Source organism: Varanus komodoensis, unplaced genomic scaffold (genome assembly GCF_004798865.1).
Source record: "Varanus komodoensis strain SLA01 unplaced genomic scaffold, ASM479886v1 scaffold23, whole genome shotgun sequence".
In the NCBI taxonomy this organism is placed as follows: Eukaryota; Metazoa; Chordata; class Lepidosauria; order Squamata; family Varanidae; genus Varanus; species Varanus komodoensis.
The window spans coordinates 15,886,959-15,914,328 of record NW_025335627.1 but is presented as its reverse complement, the minus strand read 5'-3'; the positions used below and the strand labels follow the sequence as shown (position 1 = coordinate 15,914,328).

The 27,370-nt window shown below is 44.2% G+C and overlaps 1 protein-coding gene across 2 annotated transcripts in view; it reads right to left on the bottom strand.

The window, feature by feature from the left end:
• ACADL (acyl-CoA dehydrogenase long chain) overlaps positions 1–27,370 on the bottom strand; it is a 51,146-nt gene that overhangs the window by 21,142 nt on the left and 2,634 nt on the right. Inside the window, exons 2-6 of one of the 2 annotated variants that reach the window (XM_044431982.1) lie at positions 20,072–20,173; positions 17,659–17,820; positions 9,130–9,267; positions 6,328–6,492; positions 3,993–4,059 (exon numbers count right to left, since the gene is read on the bottom strand). In XM_044431982.1, coding sequence (XP_044287917.1) covers positions 3,993–4,059; positions 6,328–6,492; positions 9,130–9,267; positions 17,659–17,820; positions 20,072–20,148 — 609 coding nt within the window. In that variant the 5' untranslated portion in view covers positions 20,149–20,173. Of the gene's footprint in view, positions 1–3,992; positions 4,060–6,327; positions 6,493–9,129; positions 9,268–17,658; positions 17,821–20,071; positions 20,183–27,370 lie in introns of those variants that run through there. The other variant, XM_044431980.1, reaches the window with a different exon arrangement.

The window sequence follows — 27,370 nt, the reverse complement described above, 5'->3', positions numbered from 1 at the left end:
AATGAAGCCCTTTTTGTTGCTCTTGATATTCTTGGCAAGTCTCAGCTCATAATCAGCCTTAGCCTTGCGAAGAATCCTTCTGCAACAGGCTTCCTCCTCCTGGTATACCCTTTTGTCTAGTTCCCCCAGTACCCATTTCCTGCGGAGGTTCCTCTTTCATCTAATCCCTCTAACCACCTCCTTTCGCATCCATGGCGGCACTCTCCTCCGCCTCCCTACCTTACTGACTAGAGGTATCGTCAAGGCTTGCGCCTCCAAAACCTCCCTTTTGAGTGCTATCCACCCCTCCTCAATTCGCTTACCTTCCAGTAACCTATCCCAGGAGACTTTCCCCAGTCTGGCCTTCAGTTGGCCAAAGTTGGCCCTCTTGAAGTCCCAGCTTCTAGTGCTCGACCTGCTGCCCGTCCCCAGTCCCCTGATCTCAAAGCAAAGGATGGGGTGATCACTCGCATCCAGAGCTCCCCTAAACTGTACTTCATCTATCAGCTCCTCCCTATTGGTCAAGACCAAGTCAAGGATGTTCCCCCCCTCGTCGCCTCTTGGACCCTCTGTGTGAAAAACCCTCCCTCTATAGCTTCTAGGAAGCAATGTGACCTGGCTCTCACCACCGAGTGAGTCTCCCAAGTAATATCCGGGAGACTGAAATCTCCCATAATTACTGTGTCTCTCCCCCGAGATATCCTTAGAATCTGGCCTGTCAGGACATCATCCAGGGTCTCAAGTTGACCTGGAGGGCGATAACATACCCCCACTGTCAGGTCTCTTTCCCTGTCAAAACCCCTAAGTTTCACCCAGACTGCCTCTACCAAATCCCCATCTGTGCTGCATTCTATCTCACTGCATCCTAGCCCTTCCCTGACATATAAAGCCACGCCCCCACCTTTCTTTCCCTTACTGTCCTTTCTAAAAAGGTGATACCCTTCTATGTTCACATTCCAGTCTTGCCTTTCATCCCACCAAGTTTCTGTGATTCCCACCAGGTCATACCCCCCTATTCCCAGGAGAGCTTCAAGCTCCTCCTGCTTATTACCCATGCTCCTAGCATTGGTGTACATGCACCTCAACTCCTTCCCACCGCTTCCTTTCCTTGGAGTTCCCAGCCTCCTCCTTCCTCCCATCCTCCCTGATACCTGGCCCCTCTCTGTAGGAGTCCTGTCAGTCCCTGCAGTATCTCTAAAACCCTGCTCCTAGAGCCCTGATCCTCCCCCCACACTTGTCCAGTGCAGACACGTTACTGGGGGGCCTGAACCACCCCCCCCCCCGGCTCAGTTTAAAGTCTTCCGGACGAAGCTCGCTAGAGCATCTCCAAAGGACCTTTTCCCCATCCTCGTGAGGTGTAACCCGTCCCTTGCCAGAAGTCTATTGGCAAGTTCAGGGGGAAGCTGAATTGAGCCGACTGGGTCCACCACAGGCTGAATGACATCAGGGGCATACAAACACTGCCTGATATCATCACTCTGCCCATTTTGCATTTCTCCATGCTGAGGGGAAAAAAGTGCTTGCTTATTTATTTATTTATTTATCTCTAGACTGCCCAATAAGCAAAAAGGAAAAGGCTCTCTCTGTGGTTCACAAAGTTAAAAAGAACACGACAAAACACAAAACCAAGTTATAGTACTCAAAGAACAGAACAATAACCCCAAATAAAACAGCAACAATAGGCCCACTGCAACTGCAATCAAATCAGTCCAGAGGTACAGCAGCAATACAAGTTAAAAGTTGAGAATAAAGTTAACTATTAAAATAATGGAAAAATTAAAATGGTTTTACCTGGCACCAAAAAGAGTAAAGAATGAGTGCCAGGCAGACCACTTTGGGGAACTGGTTCCATAGTTGGGGTGCCACAACTGAAAAGGCTCTTCTCCTGGTAGTGACTCTCTTCACTTCATTTGCAGGGAGCTTCCTGGGAAGGATCTCAGAAGATGGCCTTAGGGCTTAGGTACATACATAAAGGACAAGGCATTCCTTCAGATAACCCAGCACCAAAATTTTTAGGGCTTTAAATATTAATACTAGCACTCTGAATAGGGCCCAGATTTCAATCAGCAACCAGTGCCACTGAAAGAGGACTGGCATGATGCATCCCTTTTAACAGCTTTGCTGCCCAATTTTGAAGCAACTGTAGTCTCCAGACCATTTTCAGACCATTTTCAAAGGCAGCCTCACATAGAGCATGTTACAGTCCAAATACCAGTGCATGGATCACTCACTGTCTGCCTGTCCAGACAGGGTCATAGTTAGCATAGCAGCCTAAGCTTATAAAAGGTGCTCCATGCCATTGAATCCACTTGTGACTCAAGCAACAGCACCTCCAAACTATGAACCTTGTCCTTTAAGGGGAAGGAAACCCCATCCAGAACAGGTTGAATATCACCCAATTGGACAGACAACCCACCCACCAACATATTTTTATCTTGTCTGGATCGAGTCTCAGTTTATTGAACTTCATCAGTCTATTACCATGACCAGACACTGATTCAGAACAGCCACTGCCTCACCTGGGTTGGCTGAAAAAGAAAGGTAGAGCTGAGTGTCATCTGCATATTGCAGAAGAATGCAGTTTCATGTAGATGTTAAAGAGCATGGGGGGTAAAATGGAGCCCCATGGTGCAACTTGGCATAACTGCCACAGCGCACAGCAATAATCCCCCAGCATTACCTTCTGGGATCAGCCACTCAAGTAGGAGAAGAACTACTACAAAGCGATGCCTCCTATGCCCAACCCTGCCAGTCTATACAGGAGGATACCATGGTTAATGGTATCAAAAGCTGAAGAGAGGTCCAGGAGAATCAACAGGATCACATGCCCCATCTCAGTCCTGGAAAAGGTCATCTTACAGGGGGACCAAGGCAGTCCAATTCATGACAAATCTGAGCAACTTTATCTTCAAAGTGCTGTGCAAATTCATCACAGTGAGCTACTGTGAGTTCCATAGTTTCCATAGAAAGGGACCTGAACACTGTTAAAAACAGGAGCTCTTCCCAGGGCTAGCAATGAAAAGATGTACCCAGCAATGGGAGGAACTGTTTCTCCAAACACAGCTGAGTCACTTGCTTCCCAAGAAATCTAATTAGGAGCAGCACCATGTGTGTGTGTGGGGGGGAAGGTGCGGGGAGAGGGGGAAGCTAGTCTTTTCTGATCATCCATTGGAGGTAAGAGCCCAGCTTCTTCCAGGGGGCAAGTCCTGGAGGTCAGTTCCTGCCCCCTGGAAGAATCCAAGGAGATTCCATAGATCTGATGGAGCCCATGGGTCAAAGGTTCCTGTTTATTCTCTAATGGATTTCACAAGTCAGACATGCTATGGATAGCAACTGAAAGTAATTGGCTAATTAAGCATTTAGTGGCAACACACTACATACTGTTTGTAGTTCCATCCAGCATTGTGTGTTCTCATGAAAAGTCATAAGCCATGAATATCTAATCAAGGAAGAAGAGAATCCATTCCAAGTAAAGTAGCCAATGTAAAGCCTGAAAACCTGGCTGCATGTGGGTGGCATCTAATGTGGTATTTTCACTGAGTCTTAAACAATCTGCTGCTAAGGTAAGGAAAGCCTTTTTGGCATTGCTGGAGTCAAGTTTTTATTTGTCTCCTTCATCCCTCCAGCCAACTTCATACCAGAGAGGTCATTCACTTGCCAACTCTTTTGAACTGCAAAATATTTGAGCATTTATTACCCTGTGCAGACCAATTAACAGCACAGAAAAAGGCCAAATTCTTTAGATAGTCTTTATATCTTTACCAAACAAAAAGAGCACACAGAAAATCACCTGCTACCCTGAGTTTTAACATTACCAATAGAAGCAGCTATGCTACTTTGGCAGCAGGAGTTGTCCTACAAAAGGCAAAAGGAGATGGCTTGGCATCCCACAACTGAAAAGCTGGGTACTGCCAAGCCCTTCACTGCCAACCTAGAAACCAAAATCACAAATGGCTGCATAATGTGTTCACTCCTGAATCCACCAGACTAACCCTCCCCTGCCACATACATACCTTACTGCCATTTAGAATCCAGTCACTCCCATCTTTTTTTGCAAATGTTCTCACACCCTGCAAATCACTAAGAAGAAAATAGTTCTTAAACAGCATGCAGTTTAAAGTAACCACAGCATAAAAAGAAAAATCAGATAGCGGACGACCTATTATATAACAGCGACTTCCCCAAATGGCCAATCTGCAACACAACCTAAAACAAGAGTCCAGGTGGGAGCTGGGTGTATATAAAGGAACCAAGTTGATCTGAAATGGCCATGGTTACCAAGAACAGGGAACAAATTTAGGCTCCCTTCCAATTGTATCTTACTGCTGCTCACTCTTATGGGGTAACGGAGAAAAAAAAATAAAAGCTCTAGCTGTAAGAATGTTCTTGCGATGAAAGCCAAACCTGTCCTCCACCTCTGAAATCGATTGGTGCAGCCCTCAATGGCAGGGATCCTGCACGAGTGTGTAGATACAAGGCCCCATAAATATCCTTGCAAGCACTCCCTTCAAAAGCCTATTATATGGCAGGCAGTTATTTATAAAGCCTGAAAAGGAATGCAGCCTACTGGCCCAACCAAACATAGGGTTGTACCCTTGAGCACATGTGTTCATGATGTTGGCTAGCAAAAGCAATTTACAATATCCAAAAAAGCAGGAGCAATACCCAAACACCTACACAAAATTAAGGTGACCAGCAAGTGTATGCTAGCACTTCATTCTCATTTGAAGTATTAACATCCAATTCTACCTCAATGACAATTGCTTTGCTTCTATTTTTTCCATTAAGCGTATTTACCTGGGTAGACTAGCTTCCAGTTAGCATCCCCCCCTTTCCTTCTGCTTCTTATCATTGACACGTGGAACCATTGCCCTAATTTTTTTTCTATTAGCAATAATGCTTGGCATTCATAGCACATGCGGGTTACCCATGCAGTCAGTCCTCAGAGGCCTTCACTGCTGGCTTCCTCAGTGGGTGAATCCCCATTTACCCACTGAGGGAAAGGACTCCTTGGACATTTTTTCTTCCCATCACAAACACACTTCTCCAGCCCCCTAGTCTATTGTTGGTGGGCAGGGAGATCATAATTTCCATGGGCCGGAGCACCCAGATCCAGAGCTCCACACCTAAAGCACCAAAAAAAGGAGAGAACTTGCTTCTGTCCCAAAATATTTGGCTGGGGTAGCTCCAAAAGCTCTGGCTGTGTGAACCACCCCCAACCCTCCCCTGGAGAAAGGAAAGCGCACATTATCCAGCTTGAGCCACATCACCACCTTTATGTCGGACTCACCCGGCACTTCATGAAGCTTGGATGACTCTGGGCCAGTGGAAGACAGCAGTAAGTGGGCACAGTAGAGTTCCCAGACAAGAGGAAGCTTATGTGAATGGAAGACTGGACACTTACACTTCCCAGTCTCTGGACAATGCGACAACTAGGAGGCAATATCTGTGTCTGTCTGTCTGTCTGTCTGTCTGGAGGAGGGCAGTAGTAGGCAGGGATAGAATCTAAAAAACTGTTTTTCTGCCTGAATTTTCCTCCCCAAGGTGTTGCAATCAGTTTAACAGTGTTTTTCAGCTATCAGTAGATGCATGTAATTCAAGATTTAATCATCTATGAAAATTAGAAAATCTACATGGCAATGCTAGCTCCATTGACTTTTTCTCTGCATAACAATGGTTTGTCCTACTAATTTTAAATTAGATTAACTATATTGATCCTTGCCTTTTTGGGGCGGGGGGGGCAATTTTGGTTGAAGTACTCTGCATAGATTCTGGGGTACTTTATTATCCAAAGCATGTTTATTGTTTTTAAAATGTAAGAGGCAGGAAGCTAAAATTTGGAAAAATCTTAGACCAAGCACTTTGTGAGAATGTCCTACAACAACAAGTCTTTAGGACTACTTGTATGTAAATTATAGAACAGAATGTGAACTTGGGAATTTCCACTAAGGAATGGAATATGTTCCATGTTTTTCTTTTTCGCCCTCCCAGGGATACCTGAGAGCGGCCTTCCTGGGTGAGTCAACATTACCCCCATCACTGACCTCAGCCCCTCCTGTGGTATCATTTGCCACTGGCTACCTAATAAATTCATGGCAGAGGCAAGATTCACAGTAGGCCCTCCCTAGTTTACAGCTCCACATTTTGACCCATGTGCTAGTTCTCTGAGTTCAGTTAGAGTACTTGCTGATGACAAACATGACCACTAGTATTATGCTACTATAACCATATTATGTGGTATCTGAAGGGTGTTATGTACACACTTTATAGGCTTCAATGGGATCTGAATTCCACGTATTTGTACACAGAATTGCAGTCCTTAAGCCATTCAGTTATGTTTTGGCTCACCTTCCAGCTCCAGGCTCTGTCATCGCTATTGCGCCAATACACCTGCCTGCTGTCATTTCTGGAATAAACCTTTCAATCTGCTCCTTTGTACCATAGTTTGCTATGTAAGGCATGACAATATCAGAGTGAAGGCTGAATCCTGGGCCACTACAGTTAGCATACATTCTGGGGGAAAGAGAGAAAAGAAAAACAGAATTTGTAAAAGAGCAATTCAGTGTTTTGGGGCTCAATTTTACAAACATTCTTGAAACACCAATAAAAACCTGTATTTCATACTACTCTTATAATTTCATAGTGTTAAGTAACTAAAATTATAGATATTTGTGGGGAATAATGAAGCAAGAGACTGGAGTTATCTATTCTTCTTTTCACATTGCTACCAAGTGAATGTTTAGGAGAGAAACATATATTGAGGAAGTGGCACAGAAGAGAAGCAGGAGGTTACAGGGTAACCTTCCTCCCAAAAATGAAATTAGCATATTCATAAAGCAGAACTGAAGAAGTCACAGATGTAACACATGTTACATCTGTTTTGGTCCCAAGAAGTAGGTGCTGGAAACAGGAGAAGCGGGGGGTAGGCCAGCTAGCTAAACACCTTTCTCTTGCCATGCACTCTATCCTTTACACTGCACCTCTCTTCTGGTTGTATGGAGCAAGCTAGTTTTCCTCAGTAACTCTGATGAAGTTGCTAGTCTGGCACATCATGGGTCTGCTATGAACATGGTATATCTTGATTTCAGCAACGCATTTGACAAGGTTGCCAATATACAGTACCCTTGATAAGATGGTAACTTGTGGGTTGGATAATACTGCAGTTAGGTGCATCCACAGATGCTTGAGCAACCACTCAGTATCCTCCCTCTGGTCTCAAGTGAAGCGCCTCAGGGTGCTGTCCTAGGTCATGTGCTGTTCAACACTTTTATAAATGACTTGGATGCAGATGTAGAAAGGTTACCTAGCAAATGACACAAACCTGCCAACAGCCCTCTTGATCCTTTAAGATTCAAAAGGATCCAGAGAGGCTGGAACATGGGGCAAACCTAACAAGATGCAAAATTTTACATTTATCTCTTGCATTTATGGGGAAAAAATCAAGGAAACAAGTGTGGGACTGAGAGAACTGAGCTAGGAGAAGTACATGTGAAAAGAAACTCAATGTTTTAGCACGTTGGAAGCTGAATATGAGCAAACACTTCAGTGCAGCAGTTAAGACAGTTAATGAAATCTTCAGTTGCTTTAACAAAGGCAAGAGTCCTGACCATGCAAGCAACAAGCCCTACCCAGGCATTCAAAATTTATTTATTTATTTATTTATTTATTTATTTATTTAAACATTTTTATGCCGCCCCATTCGCCGAAGCCTCGGGGCGGCTCACAATAATGGGCTAAGGTCAACATGTGAGGAGAACGTGAAGAGTCCATGCTACGGTTCACATGGTGAATCTCATAGATAACTGGGGCTCTCCTTTTCAACTTGTTCCCCTCCACAAGTTGCTGTTGCTATTATTAGCTGAGAGCAAGCAACATAAAAAGGTAGGCGCATGGGGCTGGAGCAGTCCTCTTCATGCACTGATTTAACCCTTTTTTGAATACCTGAATAGGGCTATTGTTGTACTCTATTCTGCATTATCATTAATACCATTCTCTATTCTGTATTCAGCCACATTTAAATACTGTGTTCATTGCTGGGCACCTTGTTTTAAGAAGGAAGTTGGAGCATGTCCAGAGAAAAGCAACCAAGATGATGAGGGGCCTGGAAGAAATCCAAGGCCTGTGAGGAACAGTTGCAAGAACGGGGTGCAATTAACCTGGAGAAAATTAAGAGAAGACAATATTGCCATCTTTGTCTTTGTCAAAGGCTGCCCTGCAGTAGACAGAACAGACTTATTCTCTCTTGCTCCAAAGAGCAGGACTAGAACCAACAGGTGAATATTACAGGGAAACAGATTCCAGCTAAACCAGTTCCTGACAATGGCAGCTGTTCAATAGTAGAAGCAATTGCATTGGGAAGTGCTGGATTGTTCTTTGCTGGAGACACCTAAGTTGAAGTTGGATAGCCATCTCTTGGTGATGCTGCAGCTGCATTCTGAAGGGCAGAACCTGTACAAAGCAGGAAGTTGGAAGGCACTTGTAAGATAATCTGGTTCAACTTTTTAAGTCCATGGCTCTACCCAAGCCTCATGTGTCTGGCACAGGAGGAGCTTCACAGACAGGCTTAAGTCTGGGTATGCCCAGAGGATGAGGGACTATGGAAAGAGCAGGAAGAGGAAACTGAAAAGGGAATAAGCCATAACTACCAATCCCCTTCCTGTAGCATCTGTTCCTCATTGGGCTTAACTCTTCTACATGCAGAGCTGTCATGCTCCATCCTCCACATGGGGAAATGCTGGATTGTGGCATACCACAGTATTTACTGAAGCTACTCAACCACAGGCGAAACTACAGGTGACCTAAAGACTTTCCCTAGCTTCTTATGTTTGCTGTTTAAGACTCCAAAAGAAAAAATATGAATAATTCATATTCATAATTCATAGCTGCAATAATACCATGCTAAGTAGGGTGGACTGTTCTTTACAAGGTATTTGCTCTACTCAAAGTATGCATTCATTGACAATGAATGTTATAACTATGAAGATGAAATTAACTATCAGGCTCAAGGGATAATTTATAACAATTAGCAACTTAAACAGTTTTCTAAAGTTCTGACAGCAAGTAACATGGGGAAGGGAAGCTACACAAAACTTTCCCAGAGGAAGGTAACTGACAACAGAAAAGTTCTTTCACACTATCTCTGGTACTTACTGCTCTTCCCAAACAATGGCTGTAGAGAAAAGGTCCCCTCCAATGCCACCATGTTCTTCTGCTATGTTGACACCCAGGAATCCCTGTTGTCCAGCTTTTTCCCAGACCTCTCTGCTTACCTGTCCAGCTTTCTCCCACCTGCAGATAAAACAAGGATGAGTGAAGTCACTGGAATTCCTTTTACAGGATTTGAGGCTGGTGGGTACTTTGCTCAGTAAGATGCAGGCTTAATTGCTTGAAAACAAAGATTTTAAGGCAACAAAACAGTGTACAACCCCAAAGGTCTATGACTGCATTTACATGGGAGAGAAGAAAATGTATGCATATGTATACTGAGGCCTAGTATGCATGTAACAAGGAGCTACCATGGGTGAATTTCCCCTTGAGGGCTTCCCAATGCAGCAGCACCACCCTCCATTTTTCTGGGGCAGCAGTTGCAACGCAGGCAGGAGTGGTGCATACTAGGACTGATTCTGAGCTGTAGGGGCTGATGGAATACATGCGACCATTTAAAAAGAAGATGTGTTTCCAAGGTGTGGTGTGGTTTCCAAGAGCAAGTGTGGTGTAGCAGTTATGAGTGTGTGAGGCCTAGTATGCATGTAACAAGGAGCTACCATGGGTGAATTTCCCCTTGAGGGCTTCCCAATGCAGCAGCACCACCCTCCATTTTTCTGGGGCAGCAGTTGCAACGCAGGCAGGAGTGGTGCATACTAGGACTGATTCTGAGCTGTAGGGGCTGATGGAATACATGCGACCATTTAAAAAGAAGATGTGTTTCCAAGGTGTGGTGTGGTTTCCAAGAGCAAGTGTGGTGTAGCAGTTATGAGTGTGTGATTGGAGCTCAGGAGATTAGGGCTCTAGACCGCACTCAGCCATGGAGCCCATTGGGTGCCTTTGGCCAGTCACAAACTCTCAGCCCAACCTGCCTCACAGGGTTAATGTGTTATTTATTTATTTATTTATTTATTTATTTATTTATTTATTTAAACAACTTATATGCTGCCCCATTGCATGAGCCTCGGGGCGGCTTACAATCATTAAAATCCCATATAAAATACAAAAAAATCATCAAATAAATAAAATACAAATAAAATAAAATAAAATAAAATAAAATAAAATAGTGGATCCAGCCTGGTCCATTTAAACCAACAAATAAACCATTAACAGTTAAAATAGCATTTAAATAAAAAGCTCTTGGTCTGGCACCAAAAAACAAATAAGGACAGCACCAGGCGGACCTCTCTGGGGAGTGCATTCCATAGGTTGGGTGCCACCACAGAGAAAGCCCTCCTCCGAGTACTCACCCCTCGAATATCCTTCACGAAGGGTTCCTGGTGAAGGGCCCCTGTCGCCGATCTCAGGGGGTGGGAGGGCATATATGGACGCAGGCGCTCCTTTTGTAACCAGGGCCTAAGCCATTCAGGGCTTTGTAGGTGATAACCAGCACCATGAATTGGGCCCGGACTTCAATGGGAAGCCAGTGGAGCTGACAGAGGACTGGGGTTATATGAGAACAACACCCAGTCCCCGTCAGCAGCCTGGCAGCTCTATTCTGCACCAATTGAAGTATCTGGACTGTCTTCAAGGGCAGCCCCACGTACAGCGCGTTACAGAAGTCTAATCAGGAAGTGACCAATGAATGTGTCACTGTTGCCAGGCAGTCGTTCTCCAGGTAGGGACGCAGCTGATGGATCAGCTGAAGCTGAAGGAAAGCACTCCTCGCCACTGCCGTCACTTGAGCTTCTAACGATAGCTCTGGGTTGAGGAGCACTCCCAAGCTGCGGACCCTGTCCTTAAGAGGGAGTGCAACCCCGTCCAGGACAAGGACAAAGTCCCCCATCCCAAAGCCTGATCCACCTACCAACAGGACTTCCGTCTTGTCTGGATTGAGCTTCAGTTTATTGGCCCTCATCCAGCTCATTACCTCGGCCAGGCACCAGTTCAGTACAGCCACTGCCTCACCTGGATTGATAGAGAACGAGACGTAGAGCTGGGTATCATCAGCATACTGATGATTCTGCAGCCCACACCTCCTGATGACCTCTCCCAGCGGTTTCATGTAGATGTTAAATAGCATGGGGGACAAAATGGAACCCTGCGGAACTCCATGGCATAAATGCCATGGTGCAGAGCCATAGTCCTCGAGCACCACCTTCTGCAATCGGCCACTGAGATAGGAATGGAACCACTGCAAAGCAGTGCCCCCAACTCCCAGTCCTGCTAGCCTATCCAGAAGGATACCATGGTCGATGGTATTGAAAGCCGCTGAGAGGTCCAGGAGAACCAACAGGGATGCACTCCCCCTGTCTTTCTCCCTGCACAGGTCATCGTACAGGGCGACCAAGGCAGATTCAGTACCATACCTGGGTCTGAAGCTGGACTGAAATGGGTCCAGATAATCAGTTTCCTCCAAGAGTGCTTGGAGTTGTCCCGCCACCACCCGCTCTATCACCTTGCCCAGAAATGGGATGTTGGCCACTGGTCTATAATTGGTGGCCACCTCTGGATCCAGGGATGCCTTCTTTAGGACAGGCTGGACTACCGCCTCCTTTAAAGGGGCAGGTACCCGGCCATCCCTTAGAGAGGCGTTGACAACCTCCAGGATCCAGGTCCCTATCCTGTCCTTGGCTGTCTTGAGTAGCCAAGACGGGCAAGGGTCCAATAAGCAGGTGGTGGAACGTACTTGTCCAAGCACCTTGTCCACATCATCAGGCCGCAATAACTGAAATTCATCCATCAATTGTGGACCAGACGGCAACGTTGGCTCCTCCCCTGAAGGCTCTGAGTCACTAGTGGAGGCCAGCTCGTGATGAATCTGAGCAATTTTCTCCCTAAAATGCTTGGGAAAGTCGTCACAGCAGGCCATTGAGGGTGGTACCAGGTCTTTCTTAGGGCCTGGGTGAACCAGCCCTTGTACCACCTGAAAAAATTCCGCTGGACGGCATTGTGAGGAGGCAATGGACACGGAGAAAAATTTCTTTTTCGCCACCCTCACCGCCATAGCATAGGCCCAATAATGAGCTCTCAAGTGTGCTCGGTCAGATTCATGCCATGATTTCCTCCACCTATGCTTTAGCTGTCTCCCAACCTGCTTCATCGCCCGTAATTCAGGTGTATACCAACGGGAAGAGTGGGCTCTGCCCGGTGGGAGAGGACACTTAGGAGCGATCGTGTCAATAGCCCTGGTCATTTCCCCATTCCACAGTTTGACCAGAGCTTCGACAGTAGCACCAGCCTTGTCAACTGGAAATTCCCCCAGGGCCTTCAGGAAACCATCTGGATCCATCTGGCTCCGGGGGCGGACCAGCACAATGTTGTTATGCGTATAAGAGTAAGACGAGGAGGAGAATTATGTAATCTGCCTAGAATTCATTGGAAGAAAAGATGGTAGGATATAAATATAATTAATAAATATAAATAAATAATGTGCCTTTCTGAGCACAGGAACAAAGGAAAGAAACCACACCACACTGTATGGCTTAGCATTACCTGTGATCACAGCCATGATGTGCAAACAAGGTCAATACACTGTCAGTTCAAGAGTAACAATTTATAGATACAAAACAAAAATTATTTCAGGTTTAACACATGATTTAAGTATAAAAAAGAACACATCCTCTGTATCTGCCTGATATGGTGATGGTGCAACTGGAATTCCACATAAGCCTTTCCAATTGACAGGAAACTTGAACTTAAAATATAGCCTAAGTTCCAGTTCTGCAACTGAAATATTAAATGGGTTGAAATGGACATCTTTAATATTATTTGTAAATGGAATCAACCAGAGAAAGCTTCAGCATTAAATTGAAACATTTATAAAATGGAGATAGAAGAATAAGAAAAAAATCTTCTTCTATATTCTCCTTCAATTAAGAGAACTCATTTATGGATTTGTGTGCTGGAGAATACACACACACATACAGCAATTGTTGACGTAATCACTTACATGCAGTTTTAAGCATGTGCACTTAACAAGTCAACAAATATTCAACTGCAAACAATGGTGATGTGTGAAGATACCAGTGTATTTTCTGGACATACTCCAGGCAGGGGACTGCTGCAGGGCTGGTGCTGTCTCAGTAGGGGGCACTCTTGCAAGAGCAGTAGACTTACAATGTAAGCAGAAGTGGGCAGAAGCTCAGGAGAGATGAGCAGGTACAGGGAACTCTTAAGGCAATGCTACAAGCAAAGAGCTGAAAGTAAGGAAGATGCCATGTAGTACTTAGCCCTGTCGTAAAGCGGGACTTCCTCCTCGCTCCAGCCTATGGCCACAGATGAGCCCACTTTACCTATAAACCCCATAGTTCCAGAAACAATAAACAGAGAAAAATCAATGCAGGAGCCAACAAACCTGTCAACAAACAGCTACTAATTCAAGAAAAGGCACCCGGTTACTGCTGCACAGCCTCTGGGGAAGCAAGATATAGTTTACAGGACCTTTGATCAGTACCTCAGAACAAGCATTACGAAGCACAATTTCGAACTGACTGCTGACATCTCTATGGGAGTGATACAGGCATTTTTCCTTCACCGCCATGGTATGTAGTGGGAAAGCAGACATACAGCCATTGTTCTGACCATTTACTCAAATGCAAGTTTATTGTTTCAATGGGCCTTACTTACTCCCAGGTAAGACAGGAAAGCATTACAACCTTTATAAACCTTCTAATAAATATACATGTGTGTAAATATGTTGAAAATAACTTCAGCTCTAGTGCATATTCTTTAAAAAAAATATAGCAATCCTATATGGAGAGCCAGTGTGGTGTAGTGGTTAAGAGTGAGGGACTGGGACTGAATTCCTTCCTCACAGGATTGTTGTTATAAGGATGAGATTGGGAGGAGGAGCAGAATTGTACAAGCTGCCTTGAGTTCCTCAGAAGGAAAAAAGGTGAAATATAAGTATAATTAATAAAAAATATACATCCCTGCTCAAAAGATTGTTGTTGCTAGTTGCGAAGTTGTGTCCGACCCATTACAACCCCATGGACAACATTCCTCCAAGCCGTCCTGTCCTCCACCATCCCCCGGAGTCTACTCAAGTTCACACTGACTGCTTCAGTGACTCCATCTAGCCACCTCATTCTCTGCTGTCCCCTTCTTTTGCCATCTATTGTTCCCAGCATTAGGCTCTTCTCCAAGGAGTCCTTCCTTCACATTAGGTGGCCAAAGTATTTGAGTTTCATCTTCAGTATCTGGCCTTCTAAAGAGCAGTCAGGGTTGATCTCCTCTAGGACTGAAAGGTTTGATCGCCTTGCGGTCCAGGGGACTCGCAGGAGTCTCCTCCAGCACCACGATTCAAAGGCCTCAATTCTTCGGCATTCAGCCTTCCTTATGGTCCAGCTTTCACAGCCATACATTGCAACTGGGAAAACCATAGGCTTGACTATATGCACTTTTTTTGGCAGAGTGACGTCTCTGATTTTTAGTATGCTGTCTAGATTTGTCATAGCTTTCCTCCCCAGGAGCAAGCGTCTTTGAATTTCTTGGCTGCAGTCCCTGCCTGTGGTGATCTTGGAGCCCAGGAAAATAAAATCTGTCACTACCTCCATTTGTTCCCCATCCATCTGCCAGGAAGTGATAGGACCGGATGCAATGATCTTAGTTTTCTTGATGTTGAGTTTCAAGCCAACTTTTGCATTCTCCTCCTTCACCCACATCAAGAGGCTCTTTAGTTCCTCTTCACTTTCTGCCATTAGAGTGGTATCATCTGCATATCTGAGGCTGTTGATATTTCTCCCGGCAATCTTAATTCCAACTTGTAATTCATCGAGCCTCGACTTTCTCACAATGTGCTCTGCATATATGTTTGTGGTTCAATTCTCACTGTTGCTTCTTGACCTGCATATAGGTTTCTCAAGAGACAAATAAGATGGTCTGGGACTCCCATCTCTTTAAGAATTTGCCACAATTTGTTGTGATCCACACAATCAAAGGCTTTAGCATAGTCAATGAAGCAGAAATAGATGTTTGTCCGGAATTCCCTAGCTTTCTGCATGTTCCAGCATATGTTGGCAATTTGATCTCTAGTTTCTCTGCCTCTTCAAAACCCTGCCTGTACTTCTGGTAGTTCTCGGTCCACATACTGCTGGAGCCTAGCTTGTAGGATTTTGAGCATCACTTTGCTAGCATGTGAAATGAGTGCAATGGTGCAGTAGTTTCAACATTCTTTGGCATTGCCCTTCTTTGGGATGGGAATGTAAACTGACCTTTTCCAATCCTGTGGCCACTGTTGAGTTTTCCAAATTTGCTGGCATATTGAGTGTAGCACTTTTACTGCATCATCTTTTAAGATTTTGAATAGCTCAGCTGGAATACCGTTACCTCCACTAGCTTTGTTGTTGCACAGACTTCCTAAGGCCCATTTGACGTCACATTCCAGGATGTCTGGCTCGAGGTCAGTGACCACCGCATCGTAGTTATCAGGGACATTAAGCTCTTTCTTGTATAGTTCTTCTGTGTAGTCTTGCCACAATCTCTTCTGCCTCTGTTAGGTCCCTGCCATTTTGGTCCTTTATCATGCCCATCTTTGCATGGAACATTCCCTTCATATCTCCAATTTTCTTGAAGAGATCTCTGGTCCTCCCTTTTCTATTGTTTTCTTCTATGTTTTTGCACTGTTCATTGAAGAAGGCATTCTTATCTCTTCTAGCTATTCTCTGGAATTCTGCATTCAATTGGCTGTACCTTTCTCTTTCTCCCTTGCCTTTCACTTCCCTTCTTTCCTCAGCTATTTGTAAAGCTTCCTCAGACAGCCATTTTGCTTTCTTGCATTTCTTTTTCTTTGGGATGGTTTTAGTTGCTACCTCTTGTACAATGTAGCAAATCTCCGTCCATAGCTCTTTAGGCACTCTGACTATCAGATCTAATTCCTTAAATCTATTTGTCACCTCTACTGTATATTCATCAGGGAAATGATTTAGGTCATACCTGAGTGGCCTAGTGCTTTTCCCAACTTTCTTCAATTTAAGCCTAAATTTTGCAACAAGGAGCTCATGATCCGAGCCACAGTCAGCTCCTGGTCTTGTTTTTACTGACTGTCTAGAGCAGGGGTCCTCAAACTTTTTGAATAGGGGGCCAGTTGAAAGGTGCCAGCAATGGGTGCGGGTTCCAAGGCAGTGCGGGTGGGGTGTGCGGGCCGGGGCAGGGGGGTGGAGGGCGCGGCCCGGGGTGGTGGGGGGCCTGCACACATGCTCACACACGCAAGGCAGGGACATCTGTATGCAGAGATCCTTTTCTCCGAGCGAGTCCAAAACAATCTCCTTGTGAGCAAGCTGGCACCTTGCCACGCACGCATGCGCACGCACACATGGCAACCTCTGGCAGGCCAGATAAATGGCCATGGCAGGCCGGATCCAGCCCGCGGGCCGTAGTTTAAGGACCCATGGTCTAGAGCTTCTCTATCTTTGGCTGTAGAGCACATAGTCAATCTGATTTCTATGTTGACCATCTGGTGATGTCCATATGTAGAGTCATATCTTTGGTTGTTGGAAAAGAGTGTTTGCTATGACCATCGTATTCTCTTGACAAAGTTCTACCAGCCTGTGCCCTGCTTCATTTTGTACTCCAAGGCCAAACTTGCTTGTTATTCCGGTTATCTTTTGGCTTCCCGCTTTAGCATTCCAGTCCCCCATGATGATAAGGACAATGTTTTTTGGTGTTAATTCTAGAAGGTGTTGTAGGCCTTCATAGAACCGGTCAACTTCAGCCTCTTCAGCACCGGTGGTTGGGGCACAGACTTGGACTACTGTGATGTTGAATGGTTTGCCTTGGGTTCGAACTGAGATCATTCTGTCATTTTGGAGATTGTATCCCAGTACTGCTTTTCCTACTCTTTTATGGACTATGAAGGCTACTCCATTTCTTCTGAGGGAATCTTGCCCACAGTAGTATACCTGATGGTCATCTGAATTAAATTCACCCATTCCTGTCCATTTTAGTTCACTGATTCCTAAGATGTCGATGGTCAGTCTTGTCATCTCTTGTTTGACCATGTCCAGCTTGCCTTGATTCATAGATCTTACACAAGCCCCTTTGCCACGATAAGGCAGTGATCCATGAAGGGGGCTCAAAAGCTAGATCCACTGAATTCAGTAGGGCTTATTCTCAGGCAAGCAGATGTTAGATTGCAGTTTTAGGGTACAATCTTATGCATGTTTAGATGGGAAAAACGTCCAACAACTTCTATCATTGCTCAGCAGAAGTCTATTTTAGGATTTTTTTTCTCATCTAAAAATGCATAGGATTGTGTCCTTAGTTAAACTGAGTTATGGGTCAAGGCAGATGACCCATGTGTGTAAATTGTTTTAATTAGAAAAATAACTTGATTGCAGAGGGTCTGAATCATGACTGTGGTGCACAGAGGGGGAAGTTAACCCCCCCAGCCCCCCACCCCAGTAGTCCCAGCAAAACAGCTCCTGTACAGTACTATAAGCCTGAGGAGGGAAGCTTCTGTTGGAAGAAGCAGCATGTCATTTAGCAGCACTTCTGACAGGAGAAACATGCAAATTCTTTCAGTATTTAACTTACTCTCCATGATTTGGTACCACAGCATCCTGAAAGAATTTTTTCACGCTTTGTCGAAAGATGTCATGATCTGAAGTGAAGATCCTCCGAGTTCCTATGTCCATTAAGGTTTTAGCAGAGGAGGTTTCAAGCCGGGCTGAGTGATGATTTTCAGTCTGAAAGTATCTTAAAATAAATAAAATTAGAAAGAATACATGTAGGAAAAATATCACATTGTATTGATAAAAACAACACCTCTCACACTGAAGCTACTTGTTGATAGAACCAATGTTATAAGAACACAGCTGCCCTTGAAAATGGCAGCCACAGAGAAAGCTCCTCCAAACTTGCCCCTCCATAACATTAAGCAAGACTTCCTCAGTTGCTGCTATTACTACATCAAGTGCTCCAAGAGCAAGCAGCTGGCAATGATGCAAAATAAAGGCTTGGAGAGGTTCGGCATAACAAACCCCTGGGCATAAAATGCACTCCCCTCACTGTTACAGGGTGCAGTGAGACTTTATTCAAGGATTGGGAATCTACTGTCTCTCAGATGTTTTGGACTGCAACTCCCACAATCCATTACCATTAACTATAATGGCTGGGGCTGACAGAAGTTGTAGTTCAAAATATCTGTAGGGCACTAGGTGGCTGACCTGGCACAGCTGTCGTTTGCAGGAGCAGCCAAACCTTTTTTGCTACCAGTGGTGCATCAGAACTGGAGCTTGGAGCGATGCTGCAAGAACAATATGTTATTATTAGCAGGAATGCTGATGTCATCTGCCACCCACCCTGCCCCCAAGGATTCCACATTGCTTCTAAGTTGAGTTGCAATCCTCAGAGAGGTTGGGGGGAAATGCATTTTCCCAGGACCTGTCACAGCATTAAGTGTTTTGGGGTGGCTTGTCCTAAATGGGCAATTAAGACAATTAGATTTACAAAGTATCATACTTTGGATGCATTAAGAGAAGGCAAGAGTCACTGCAGAAGGCAATCATGCTAAGGAAAGCCAAAAGCAGAATACAAAAGGGAAGACCAAATATGAGATGGACTGAACCCATAAAGGAAACCACAGCCTTGAACCTGGAAGTGCTGAATGGAGCTCTCATGGACAGGACATTTTGGAGGGCTTTCATTCATAGGGTCAGCATAAGTTGGAGATGACTTGATGGCACATAACAACAAGATTTACAAAACCTTCAAGCAGATGAAAATTCCCGGAACTGATTTGTTGATATAGGTTCACAAATCTGCCTCAGTTTTTCAAATTTCTTGCACTTTAAAGTTTAGTACTATACCACTCTGCAACATCTAGTTCTGTTCCGTAGATCAGTTTGGTATTCCTGTTAATACAATTACAGTGTCAATTGCTATGATTGACATGATTGTCCTATACAGTTAATATGCCAAATACAGTGGTACCTTGGCTCCCAAACTTAATCCATTCCAGGACTCTGTTTGTGACCCAAATTGGTCGTGAGCCAAGTCAAATTTCCCCATAAGGTTCAATATAAATAAGGTTAATTCGTTCTGCGACTAATTTTTTTACTCACAAAAATGTGAAGCAAAGTGACAAAGAACAACAAAGATTGCGGCCAGCTCCCTTCCCCCCCAGCTATTGTTTGTGGGGGGGTGGGGGCGAGGCAGGCACGATCGCGGGTGCACTGTGGGGGAGGCAGGCGCGGGCGCACTCGGGCAGGGAACTCGGGAGCAATTGTGGCCATCTCCCCGCCCCCCCCCCCAGCACGAACGTGATCGCGTCCATGCAGGGAAGGCGGGCACGCTCGCGATCGCCACCCAATGAAGAGCTGGCGACCTTCTTACTTTTTAGTTGGCTTTTCTGCAATGGACTACTGCAGTCATCCTCTGGAAATGATAACAAAACTGCTAGTTTGGTAAGGGAACAAACTTTGCCAGCTTCACTGCTCCATACAGTCAAAATCAGAGAATCCATCCACAGGCCACTGCCAGCATTGCTATGGCATTTTCAACTCTGCAAAGCGCTTTAAAGAGCAAAGTTTCGACAAGGAAAAGGCCTGCTACTCCCAGCATACCCGAGCATGCAGTGGAAGCCCTTTCTTCTGTCAAAACTTGCACAGAAAATTGAAGCGTGCCCGTGCTCAACTTGCGAGGTGAGTACGGGGCGCGGGGAGGGGAGGAGACCAGGAAACCCCCGACAGCAGATCTTTCAAGAGTGCCAAGAGTGACAGGCACATACCGAACGCGGGGCGAGGCGCTTTCCAAGGCTGAGTCTTACGGAAAATTCACCACCACTCATCCTCCTGCAGCAGGAAAACGGTGCCCACTGCGCCTTTTTCATGCCTCAAACTCAAGTCTGCAACGCCGAGAGGGGCTGCCGGCTCAGCCGTCCTATGCCTCCATCTTATCCCCTCGCGCCTCTTCCACGCCAGCAGGACACCGTGAAGGAAGCACTCACCTGGCCGGCGCTCGCCCTCCCCGGAGACAGCAAAGCTGCCTTAGGACCTTGCTCGCCGGCAGCCTCAACGTGGCCATGTTGCCTCTAAAAGTCTAGTAGAGCCTCAAACTGTTTTCTCGCGTCTGAAGCGCAGCGTAAGCCGCCTCACGGAGCCCTCTGGTGGGGAAAGGATGTGTTGCACGTTGGGCAAACATCACGTGCTGTATTAGCCAACTACGGGGAACTTGTTAGGAGGAGTTTTATAAAAGCACCTTCTCAGAAATTATTATGGAAGGGAGAAGCTTGTTTACTTCTAGAACTAGGATAGCTCTAGATCCTTTACTTGTACATTCATATACTGGCTAAGCTGCACTTTGAATGAAATCCACTATCTGGAACAATAAAATCTGACTGCTTGAGCATTTTTAGATCTCTTTGATTTCAACTTAAGCTTATAATTAAATCAGTGGGACGTAGAAATTGCTGTTTTGTGCTCAAAGTATTTTGGTTTCATTAAAACCAAACTTGAACTTTTAATCTCTTAATAAATTAAGAGATTTATTTATTTATTTAAATTAAGTTTTATTTCTTAATTTAAGAAATTAAGAGAACCAGTGTGGTGTAGTGGGAAAGCCAGTGTGGTGTAGTGGTTAAGAGCATGGGAGTGGGTTCTAATCCCCACTCAGCCATGGGGCCAACTGGGTAACTTTGGGCCAGTCACAGACTCTCAACCCAGTCTACCTCACAGGGTTGTTGTGGGGATAAGATAGGGGAGGAGAATGATGTAAGCTGCCTTGAGCCCTTTGTAGGAAAAAGGCAGGATATAAATCGAAAAATAAATAATAAAGTTTGGATTCTTAATATAAAAAATCAGAGTAAAGCTAAAAGAAAAAAAGATCGCTAATATAAACACAGTGCCAAAGTACAAGTTCAATAATATTCCTGAGGAATTAAAGTCCAACTAGAGAACAGACTTGCATTACAGAACTCAATTGTCCATGAACCAGAGTCATTGTTAGGGAAGAATGCCAAAAGATAATTCAAGCAAAAGAAAGAAAAAGGATATATGAATAACAGAGGAAATACAGTTGCAAAGGACAGAAGAGAAGCAAAAGTAAAAGGTGACAGAAGCAAGATGAGAATCCTGAATACAACTTTTCAACAACTATCATGTGAAGACAAAAAAAAACTATTAAAATGGAGAATGCAAAGAAATAGAAGAGAACAACCAAAGAGGAAAGGCAAGAGGCCTCTTCTAGAAAACCCAACAAACCCAAGAGAAATTCAAACCTAGGTTAGGAAAGCTGAAAGATAAACATAGGAACATGCTGTCTGACCTGGCTAGAATAAAGAGAAGATGGAACCAATGTACAGAAGAACTGTCCAGAAGAGATGAAAGGATAACAGACTCCTTCAAAGAGGAATCCTATGAGGAAGAGCCTGCATAATTAGAAAGCAAACTGAAAGGTGCTCTGAAAGCAATTGGAAGGTATAAAGCAGAGGTCCTCAAACTTTTTAAATGGGGCCAGTTCACTGTCCCTCAGACTGTTGGGGGGGAGCAGACTAGAGTTTGAAAAAAATATGAATTCCTATGCACACTGCACATTAAATTAATTACAATTAAAATAAATTACAATTTAATTAAAATTTAAAAATTAATTTAAAAATTAAAAACCGTTTGCTCTGCTCCCTCGGGCTGCAGCAGAAGCCCAAGATGAGGTGGGGAAGAACCTTCTCTGGGTAAGCTGCGGCTGCCTCACCTAGCCCAGGGGCAGCAGCTCAATGGTGGTGGCGGTTCGCCCATTGAAGGATGTGCCCTCTCGCGCCCCTGGGGATGTGGCTCACATACTTAAAAATGGACTTTAAAAGTTATAAGGTAAGTTTTCTTACCTTCACTCCTTTTCTAGCATCTTCGTCTCTCTCTCTCTTCCGCCCTCTTCTCCTCTGTTTCCTTCTCCATATTCCCTCTCTGTATATGCATGCAGTGGGGTGCGGGGGAGAGCTGGCACAGGCACAATTGAGCTTTTACAATTAGGCATGTGTGGCAGCTCTCTGCTCAGTTTCAGAGAATGCCTGCGCCAGCTCAGAGCTTTTGCACTTGCTCGGATATTGTTTTCTCTGAGCGAGTTCAAAATCTCTGAGGTGGGCCAGATAAATGAGCATGGTGGACCAAATCTGACCCATGGGCTGTAGTTTGAGGACCCATGGTATAAAGCATCAGGAATAGATAGGATACCAGTAGAACTATCCTTAGCTGTAGAAGTCCAACCCCAACAAGAATATGCCCACAAATGTGGAAAACAACAGTGGCCACAAAAATATTCAATATACATTCCAGTCCCCAAAAAGGAGATGCAAAATAGTGCAGCAACCATACGACCATTGCACTGATTTCCCATGCTAGAAAAATGAAGCTCAAGGTGCTGCAACAAAGATTACCCTATATGGAGTGAGAAATGCCTGACATTTAAGCTGGATTCCAAAAAGGAAGAGACACTCAAGAACAAGTCAACTTTGACTGTGTGGATCTCACAAAACTATGGATGGTCCTAAAAGAAATGGGTGTGCCTCAGCAGTTGATTGTCCTGATGCAAAACCTGTATTGTGGATAAGAAGCTACCGTTAGGACAAAATATGGGAAAACAGAATGGTTTCCTATAGGCAAAAGTGTCAGGTAAGAGTGTATTTTACATTCAATCTGTTCAGTCTGCACACAGAACATACCATAAGGAAAGATGGATTAGAATCAGAGGAAGGAGTGAGAAATGGCAAGTGATGCATCAATAATTTCAGATATGTGTTCATACCATCTTATGGCAGAAAGCAGCAAGGAATTGAAACAACTCCTGTTGAAAATGAAAGAAGAAAGCACAAAAGAACTGCAGCTGAATATTAAGCAAACAAAAATCATGACTGGAAAATAATTACACAACTTGCATGTCAACAATGAAGAAATTGAAATTCTGAAAGATTATCCATATCTCAGCTCAGTCATCAATTCAAAGGGGGACTGTAGCCAGGAAATTTGAAGACTGAGACTGGGAAGAGTAGCAATGATGGAACCGGAAAAGATCATCAAGGGTAAGGGCCTCTCACTGGTGACCAAATGGGGGCCAAGATCATCCATACTATTGTATGTTGGATCACTATGTATGACTGTGAAAGCTGAATGGTGCAGAAAGCTGACGGGAAGAAAATTGATGTGTTCAAACCATAGTGGTAGAGGAGAGCTTTGTGAATACTCCGGGCCAACAGAAAGACAAACAAATGGGTCCCAGATCAAATCAAGCCAGAAATTTCCCTAGAAGCAAAAATGACAACATGTAGGCCGTCATACTTTGGGCACATCATGGGAAGGCAAAACTCCCTAGAGAAGACAATTATATTAGGGAAAGTTGAAGGCAGAGGGAGAAAAGGAAAACCAAATACGAGTTGGATTGACTCCATAAAGGAAGCTGTGTCCTTAATTTGCAAGAGCTGAGCAGAACTCCTTTCACTCAAAGGTTTGGCATAAACTGGAGAAGACTTGATGGTATACAACCATAACAATCACCTGCAGCTGTTGATATTGTGATGTGCAGGGATATTTTTACCATTCACATTCAGATGCTTACATAGTACAACCCCTACAGGATAGCCTTCCATATCTAGTGCCCTCCAGATGTTTTGGGCTATCACTCCCATAAACCCTGACTATTGACTATACTGGCAGGAGTTGATAGGAGCTGAACTCCAAAAATTCTGGAGGTCATCAAGTTGGGGAAGGCTTCCATAGGCTACAGAAGGTGTGTTTACAGTAATAATCCAAATCAGAAAAATGTGTATGATGTATAAAGCTATGTACAGATGTTAGTACTGCATTGGGAATAAGATCACATTGCACTATTCATATCCATATTCTGACATAAGGAACAGTGTCAGTCATGGACTAAGTTCAGACAAGGCAAAAACCCATGTTCAGCAGTAGGGGTTGAGTCTTGGTTATTGAACCAAGAGTTGTTGAAATATGAATTATTCTGTCATCTAAAGCCAGTTACTGGTTAACTGAACCCACTCATTGTGATGGAAGCCATGTCTACCTCTTTAAATAGAACCTAAACCTAGATCTCAAAATCTAAAGACAAAATAGCTTTTCAAAAAGAAAATGGTGGGGAGCAGGGGAATCACACTTGCTCTGCATCTGATAAGTCACTGTTTGATTCCTGGGATCTCAATTTAAAGGATCTCAGATAGCAAACAATGAGGAAAACCTCTACCTCAGAGTCACTATCAATCAGGGTGGTACTACTGGGGGAGATAGATAAGTGGTTTGATACAATACAGGGCACTTTTTAATAGTCCTTAAAATAATCTGGCAGTGTGTTCCTAAATAATATTTACCAAGAAGAAATCATTCACTAAACATGTTTCCAAATCACACACTTGAAAAGAGTCTTAGCAAAAATGCCAGCCATATGAAATTGCAGAATATATGCTTCCTCAAATGAGGTGGTGTGATGATTGTCCTATCAATATCTTCCACACAGTAGCATAGCCATTAAGCTGTCAACCAGGGGTGCCAAAACCCTCTCAGTTTGAGGGTGGAACTCAGTTTGGGAGAAGCTATCAGTGACTGGCAGGGGCAAAGGGGATGGGGTCAAAGGGGCAAGAGACAGGACCAAAATATCCAAAATACCAGCATGTGGTAGCTTAAAGTTCTTACTGTCCCTAAGTAAGCCCTAAGAGAGGCAGTTCAGCCCTTTGGAACTGAAAAAATGTGCAAAAATGGATGAACTGCCAAGTGATGGGTGGTTGGGAAATAGGGGTCTGGGGCTGTGGAAGCGGATGTGGCCATTGCAGGAACACTGGAGAGCCAATTGAGATCGCAGCAGGGCTGGCTTTGGCTTGCAGGCCTGAAATTCAACACCCCTGCAGGGAACAGAACAAAGTGTTCTTCCTTGAAAACTGATGCTAGTCCTCAGCATCTTGCAGCCTCTCCTTATCTTCACTATAAGCTTGGGAGAGAGATATTTGGCCCCTTGTTGTTGTCAAGGACTTTAACCCCAACACCCAGGTTTGTCTGTGCGACTGCAGAATGTCTAGACAAGCACCAGCAAGGGCTAAAAGCTCTCTATTGAAAAGTGCACACAACAGTCCTGCTCCTGAGAGACCCCCCCCCCATAATTCATACATATTGATGAGTTTGCTTTAGGAGCAAACTCATCAATCCTTGCTCATTTTGTCCTATCCCATCTGCATCTTGATCCTGCCTTTTGCACATTGTTAATTAAAGGAGGTAGACCACATTCCACTCTTACCATAACAGTGGACAGTTAAGCAGAAAGTTAGATGCCAGCAATTTTCTTCTCAGTGCATGTCTAAGTAGCTCTCATGCTAGGAGAGCGCTGTCTCAGCGAAGAGGGCTGTTCCAGCTGAATAGCTTCAGTTGTACTGGTGTTTCATTCATGCATGCACATTGCAAATTGTCGAGGCCTCACCCAAGTTATAAAGAGTTCAAACACTGGGAACCAGAACTTTTATACCCTCGTGTTACAGAAGGGAAGGGGCAGCATATGATTAAGACATGCCAGAAGCCCAGTTCTCCAGGTTACATCGCTTCCCACTTCCCACTCCTGGGGGCCCACATAGGCAGCCTGAGCATTGGATCCTAGGTGCTTCATGGGGAAGCCTGCACTAGCAGATCTTCAGGCACATGGGCTTCCCTGGCTCAGACATCCACACCTGACCCCTGGAGGTTAGGGGCAAGTTGGGTGATGCCTTTTCACCCATATAACAACATAGAATGTGGGTGAATGTGTTCTTCTGAACAGCCCATCATTTTAATAGAGAATAGGTATTTGAACCGGGAGGGGGCAGACCCCAATTCAATAACATTTCATCACTGAACTGCACCAAACATCCAATGTATTCACTCTGGTTACAGAAAAGGTCATTGTAAGCTCCTGCTAAGGCCTGCTTTCCCCATCTCAGTACATACTCTCACTCCTACTTCCTATCTTCTTTTTAATTTTTATTTTCTTAACATAAACAGAATACAAAAAGAAGAAAAGTATATGCAAAATAAAGTAAAATAGAATAGTGAAGCCATCTGTTTTACTGACTTCCTATCTTCTGTGCCCTTCCCACCTATTTGGGGTGAGAAGGTGTCAAGTCTAAATCATGTCCATGGGAGATTGCTGTTTTTGGTCAAATCAGTCATGCCTGGGAAAGTCCCAAACCTCTTAATTTGCAAGTTGTGTGAAATTATTTGTGTATTAGATGTGAAACTACTAGTGTAAAGGTTTAGGGTGCAGGTTTTGCCTTTGCTGGGATCTCTAGAATTGTGCTCATGAATATCCCCCCTTGGCATCTGGCAAGCTACCTGACCCTCCTGAACTTTATTTCCTAATTTTTTTTTCTTAAGTTGAAACTGGATGCTGGAATACTGCAAAATAAAGGGTTGCCCTGCAGTTATGGGGACGGGGCCCAGACCGCCATCATCTAATGATGCTCTTAGTTCACAGTTTGTTTTCTTCAGGGATTGGCAATAGGCACTTAGGACTCCTTTAAGAGATACCGATAGCATAACCTGTAAAAATAAAAGTTTACAGACTTAATTCAGGTGCTGATATAAGTTGAATCAGCAAAACAATTAAGTTCCATTAATGTCTACATAGCAATTGTGATTTCTGATGTTTGTGAATTCTTATTGTTGATTCCTTATTGTTCTTAGTATAAAACAATGTATTGGAAACATTTTTAGAAATATAAAACCAGCCCCATCATGGTAGCCATTATGTAAGAGCATTCAACAGCAAACAGTTCTCAAAGCAGAAGTTAATCAATCATTACTCCCAATACCAAGATTTGCACAAGCGCGCATGCACGTACACACACACGCGCACACACACACAGAGGCAAGCATGCATGCATTTCATGCTTTCAGTGTGGCTTTTAAGAATGGATTTTGTATTACTGCTAATTCTCCACTACCACTGGATATGAAAAGGAAAGTCACAAACTTTTGTTCAGGTGGGAAATCCATTATAATCCAGGGTAGAGTGTTCTTATTTTGTATTTATTAAAGGGGCCACATAGGCTAATATGGCATGTTACTTAACACAGGGCAAAAGAGGAACAATTGCACGTAAGGTGCTGTTCTGTTGCCTTAAATAAATTATTTAATGTGTGATTTCTCCAAGGCCAGAATCTTATTCATGTTTGAGACAGATGAAAGTCTTACAGCTTCCAGCATTCCCCTCACAGCATGGCTGGGAGTTGTAAGACTTTCTTCGGACCAAATATGCATAAGATTGTACCTTAAACTGTTTCCTGACACAT